General features: G+C 45.6%; 1 protein-coding gene and 1 long non-coding RNA gene across 2 annotated transcripts; one reads left to right on the top strand and one right to left on the bottom strand.

The window, feature by feature from the left end:
- Window positions 1-237: 237 nt before the first annotated feature.
- LOC123047268 (uncharacterized) lies at window positions 238-4,024 on the bottom strand. Its single transcript, XR_006422887.1, has 5 exons — window positions 3,679-4,024; window positions 2,747-3,006; window positions 2,374-2,435; window positions 697-2,271; window positions 238-609 (listed from the first exon to the last, which is right to left on the bottom strand). It is a non-coding gene; the product is annotated as an uncharacterized lncRNA (long non-coding RNA).
- On the top strand, window positions 758-3,479 carry LOC123047267 (flavanone 3-dioxygenase 3-like). Its single transcript, XM_044470763.1, has 3 exons — window positions 758-981; window positions 2,203-2,483; window positions 2,537-3,479. Exons 1-3 carry the CDS (start codon window positions 814-816, stop codon window positions 3,114-3,116), a joined length of 1,029 nt encoding a protein of 342 aa, XP_044326698.1. The 5' UTR covers window positions 758-813; the 3' UTR covers window positions 3,117-3,479.
- Window positions 4,025-4,751: the final 727 nt, after the last annotated feature.

A 4,751-nucleotide genomic window follows, 5' to 3' on the forward strand; every position in this document is an offset into this window, starting at 1 on the left:
AAAAAAAATGGGCAGAAACAAGTTGTATCAGTAAGATATTTCATTATTGCTGTGTCTCCTAAACAAACACCAGTTGCATAACAGGAACAAAGAAGTATAGGTCGCATGGAACGTAGGAATAAGATACTCCCAATTTGTTGACACTGCAGGGATAGCCGAAGTTTCCAACGAGGGAATCCAGCCTCTCCATGAAGCAACACCCTGGACAGCACCAGAAACATTGGCAGAAACAAGTTGTGTCCCAGGGATAACTTCATAATTGCGTCCTAAACAAAAACCAGTGGCATACCAGGACGAAGAAGTATATATAGTCCAAGAGATAACTTCATAATTGTGTCCTAAACAACAACCAGTTGCATACCAGGACAATGGAGCATATGTGACGAAAGAGCGAATGAGTGGCCCGGAGCGCGGTATTAAGATACTCCCAATCTGCTATGCGGCGGCACACGGGCGACATGTAAGAATATTCACATATTGTCGGGCTCTTCCTGTTTCCGACGTAGGCCCTGCGTAGGAGCTTCCCCTGGACCGATATTTATATATATTGCCAAGTGCATGCATGCATGGACATGAATGGCTTGACCTCTTATTTGGAATGAGCAGACACTGTCCAAGTGAGAAGGATCAGACTATGTAAGATACCAATACCGCTATATCTGCAGAGGGATGCAAAAGAGTGGTTTTCTGCGTTACCTGGAATGAAGCTGCCTATAAGTAGATGCTGCACCATGGAGGAACACTTCATCCCATTTCGATTCTGCGTAAAGATACTGAGATTGGACTCTGCTCCTTGTACAGTACTAAGTCAACATGTCTGATGACTCAAGGACTGTCCCTCAGGAGCAGCTCCCTTCTGACGACCTCCACCCGCCGCCAATGCCGGTGATCAACATGGGTCACCTCAACCTTGACCCAGCAACACGAGCTCGCGTGGTTGAAGATATTACCAAAGCATGCCGTGATCTAGGATACTTCCAGGTATACTCCTTGAGAACATTGCCACACCTTCCTGTCTTTTTCTTTTCTGCCTTTGCCTTGGCATTTATCTTTTCCAGACTGCAACGGATAACATTGCCACCTGTGTCCACAATGTTACCAAGGAAGACGACTGTACAGACAAATAAACTAGGAAACCAAACTAGATTTGTGGTTGAAAAACCACTGCAGAAGAGTGACTACAGGAAAATTAGGAGCTATGATGACCTTTAAAATCCTGCGGCTAGCTATGACAGCACCGCATTGTTAGTAGTAGTACATGCACAATATTAGGAGCAAACTGCCTGCACTCAGCTAAATAGTTTGACGAGCTCCATCCTCCTTTTGTCCCCCAAAATGAAGAGCATGAACTGTGTAAACATTGATACAAAGTATACTAGAACACATCATGCGACTGTATGAGGCAGCAGGGATAGGCGAAAACTGTACGATACGTTGAGGACCAGCTACATTTTGTCGCCTGGTTAAATGGAAACTGACAAATAACATGAAGCTGAGAAGTTCAGTCCCCATTTCATCCTTCAGTCATCACCACAATGACACCAGTACTACAATGAAAGTCATTTTAGCACTTGTCGGTTGTAGATAATTCTTTTTTCCTGCTACATTCGTAATCATTTTCTTATGATGTAACATTTCAGTATTGAGTGTACTTGTGAAGTTTGATCTGTAATTTAGTCTACATAAAATTTAGAACAGATATTCTGAAGTATCTACACAACGTGTATGTTCAAGCATCTCAGTTTCCTTCATTTTTTGTAGTTGTAAATCTGTAAAAGGGCCTAAGCCTACTCGATATAAATGTCTGGTTTTAGAGCAACAGGGAGCCGGGATCGGCCTAAATGGCCGGTTTTAACAACTGCATCATTGTCCGATGGGTACATGTGGACATAGCAAGGCAGCAAACGGTATTACTAAGGCGTATTCTCTGACAGGGTGACCTCTCCGTATGAGAAATAACATATCATTTATACAGCAGATGGCTTCTGTGCATATAAAATGTTTCCAGCTTCAACTCTAAAATATAAGCAATGTCAAGGTTCTCAAGGACCACTACTAAAATTGTAAAACATTAGAGAACTTAAGGCTGTGTAGCTACACTAGAGTTAAGGTACGGCCTTTCATGAACCCTTCTTGGGCACTCTACTAACAAGCAGGTGCAAGGGAACAAAGAAAGCTTACTTGCCTATCTCCATTTTGCAGATTATAAACCATGGGATCAGTCAATCTGTCATGGATGGAGCTGTTGAAGCAGCTTCAGATTTCTTCAAACTGCCAAGTGAGACAAAGGAAGAGTTTGCATCAGACGACCTCCGACGGCCTGTTAGATATGACACCAGCTCAAAGGACGGCATTAGTATGTCACGGGCATACCTAAAGCATTATGCCCATCCCCTGGGTGAATGGATGCAATATTGGCCAGAAAACCCCCCAATCTACAGGCAAAAAACTTTCTATAAATCTTCTTACAATCCTGAACTGCAGTACTAATTGTGTAATGTCTGACATAACTCTTTTGTTCATGTACTAAAAACAGGGAGTGTATGGGAAATTTTGCTATTGAAGTAAGGAGGGTGGCCTTGCAACTAATGGAAGCCATACTAGAAGGCCTAGGATTGGGTAAGGATTACCAGCATGAGAAATTTGAGCAAGGACTGCAGCTAATGTCAGTGAATTGCTACCCGAAAGAATCAGAAGGTGATACAGCGATAGGGCTGGCGCCGCATTCCGATTATGGATTCCTTACCATCTTGTTCACAAGTTGTCGAGGCCTGGAGGTCGTTGACCGCAACAGCAACAGCTGGAAAGTGGTCCAGCCACTCCCACATGCATTGCATGTCCACGTAGGAGACCACATGGAAGTCCTGAGCAACGGCAAAATCAAGACTGTTGTGCACCGAGCTGTTCTGAATCCTGAAGAGGCAAGGATCTCCATGGCCAGCATTAATGGTTTCGCCATGCATGAGAAGGTCTCCTGTGCCAGAGAGCTCGTGAATGAGCAGAATCCTGAAAAGTACAACGCGAGCAGTTTTAATGACTTCCTCGACTATCTCACAAGCAATCTGGAGAACAAGCACCGGAACTTTCTTGAGAGCCTTAGGATGCAAGGGGCGTAGTAGGGGTATAATCTCCACTCGAAGCACAAAACAATACCTACGACAATTTGTCTCTATGCCTACAACCGTTCATCTCTCTATATTACTTTTGATCTGAAAGTACTGAAGTTGTTGTGTGTTGTCATGCTGTTTTGGACAAATTATCTGTAATATTACTTTCGATCTGAAAGTACTGAAGTCGTTTTGTGTTGTCATGCTGATTTGGACAAATTATTAGTAATATTATTACTTTTGATATGAAGGCACTGAAGTTGTTGTGTGTTGTCATGCTGTTTTCCCCTTTCACCCCACCACATTATTATGAGTTTGTATTAAGTAAGGAGAAATCCATGATGTAAACTTTATCTACCTGAGTAGTAGTAAGGTACTGTATGCTGTGAGTTAACCATTTGACTTCAAATTTCCACTTGTAATGCTGCGACACTTAATCAGCAAGGTCGGGCATATAATGCGCAATTTAGAATCAGTAAGAACAAGATTGGATCGCGGGGGTTCCTCCGTGGATGGGTGGGTCTGGAAACAAAATCGAAATGGAGGACGGGGGTGGGGAAGAAACTAGTACCAAACAGAAACCCCGGGTAGGGGCTGGGCGGAGAGGCGCGGCTCCGGTCCCGCGGGCCGCCGGCAACGAGGAGGCGGCGGCCTAGCAGCCGGGCCACGCACCACGCTGCGGTAGTAGGTCCCGTCCCGAAGCGGGGCACGAGCGCCCCGGTGGTGGTGGTCGGTTGCCCTCCGGCCCCATCTCCGGGGATCTCGCCTTGCGCGCCGTGAGCCTGCCTTCGGCGGTTGCTGCGGCGGGCGGCGGGCGGCGGCCGAGCAGTGGAACGGCCCACGGTCAGGGGGCGAAGGTGGGGCCAGGCCCGGCGGTTCAGTCAACTTTGTGCACGCCTCGCCTGTCAGAGTCGTCCTACGCTCAAGTCAAAAAGTAGCGGATCAAAGAAAGTGGAAAATGCTTGGAGAAAATAATCAGCTACAAATACTCCTTCCTTTGAAGGTTTTTCGGACACATCTAGACGTGACATAGTTATGTAATATTAACATCTAACCTGATGTCCACTCTGTTTGTGGTATAATTGTTTTGTCTTTTTTTTTCTTGTTGATGAATTATATATTTGTGAGAGCTTAGATGTGACATCCTTTAAAAACATCTATATGTGAATTGGACGAACTGTTTTTGTTTTAGGACATGTCTGAATCTGTGTTGCTGTGTGTCTGAATTCTGGCTAATCGGCATTAAACTTGGAGAGATTTGTGGGCTGCCAAATACATGTCTGACAACGCGGTCTCACCCAAACTCATCACCGTGCGTCCCGCTCTTAAACATTCGCCGCACACTCATGTCTGTCAGCCGCTTCAGAGCGGACGTGACTGGACGATGTCGTCACAGGGACGTGACCGGACGTGGCTCGGGGTCGACGAAACCACCTAAAATATCATCTAGGGTTTTTGGTGGCTCGGGGTCGACGAAACCACCTAAACCTATCATCTAGGATTTTGGTGGCTCGGGGTCGACGAAACCACCTAAAACTACCATCTTGGGTTTTGGGTGGCTCGTGGTCGACGAAACCACCTAAAACTACCATCTTGGGTTTTGGGTGGCTCGGGATCGACGAAACCACCAAAAACTATCATCTT

This window comes from Triticum aestivum, chromosome 2B, assembly GCF_018294505.1.
Source record: "Triticum aestivum cultivar Chinese Spring chromosome 2B, IWGSC CS RefSeq v2.1, whole genome shotgun sequence".
NCBI lineage: Eukaryota > Viridiplantae > Streptophyta > Magnoliopsida > Poales > Poaceae > Triticum > Triticum aestivum.

Excerpts from the sequence above, each read along its gene's own strand:
- LOC123047267 (XM_044470763.1), top strand. The coding sequence starts at position 814 with ATGTCTGATGACTCAAGGACTGTCCCTCAGGAGCAGCTCCCTTCTGAC. Across the intron at positions 982-2,202 it reads GTGATCTAGGATACTTCCAG|ATTATAAACCATGGGATCAG; the intron begins GTATACTCCTTG and ends TCCATTTTGCAG. Across the intron at positions 2,484-2,536 it reads TCTTACAATCCTGAACTGCA|GGAGTGTATGGGAAATTTTG; the intron begins GTACTAATTGTG and ends TACTAAAAACAG.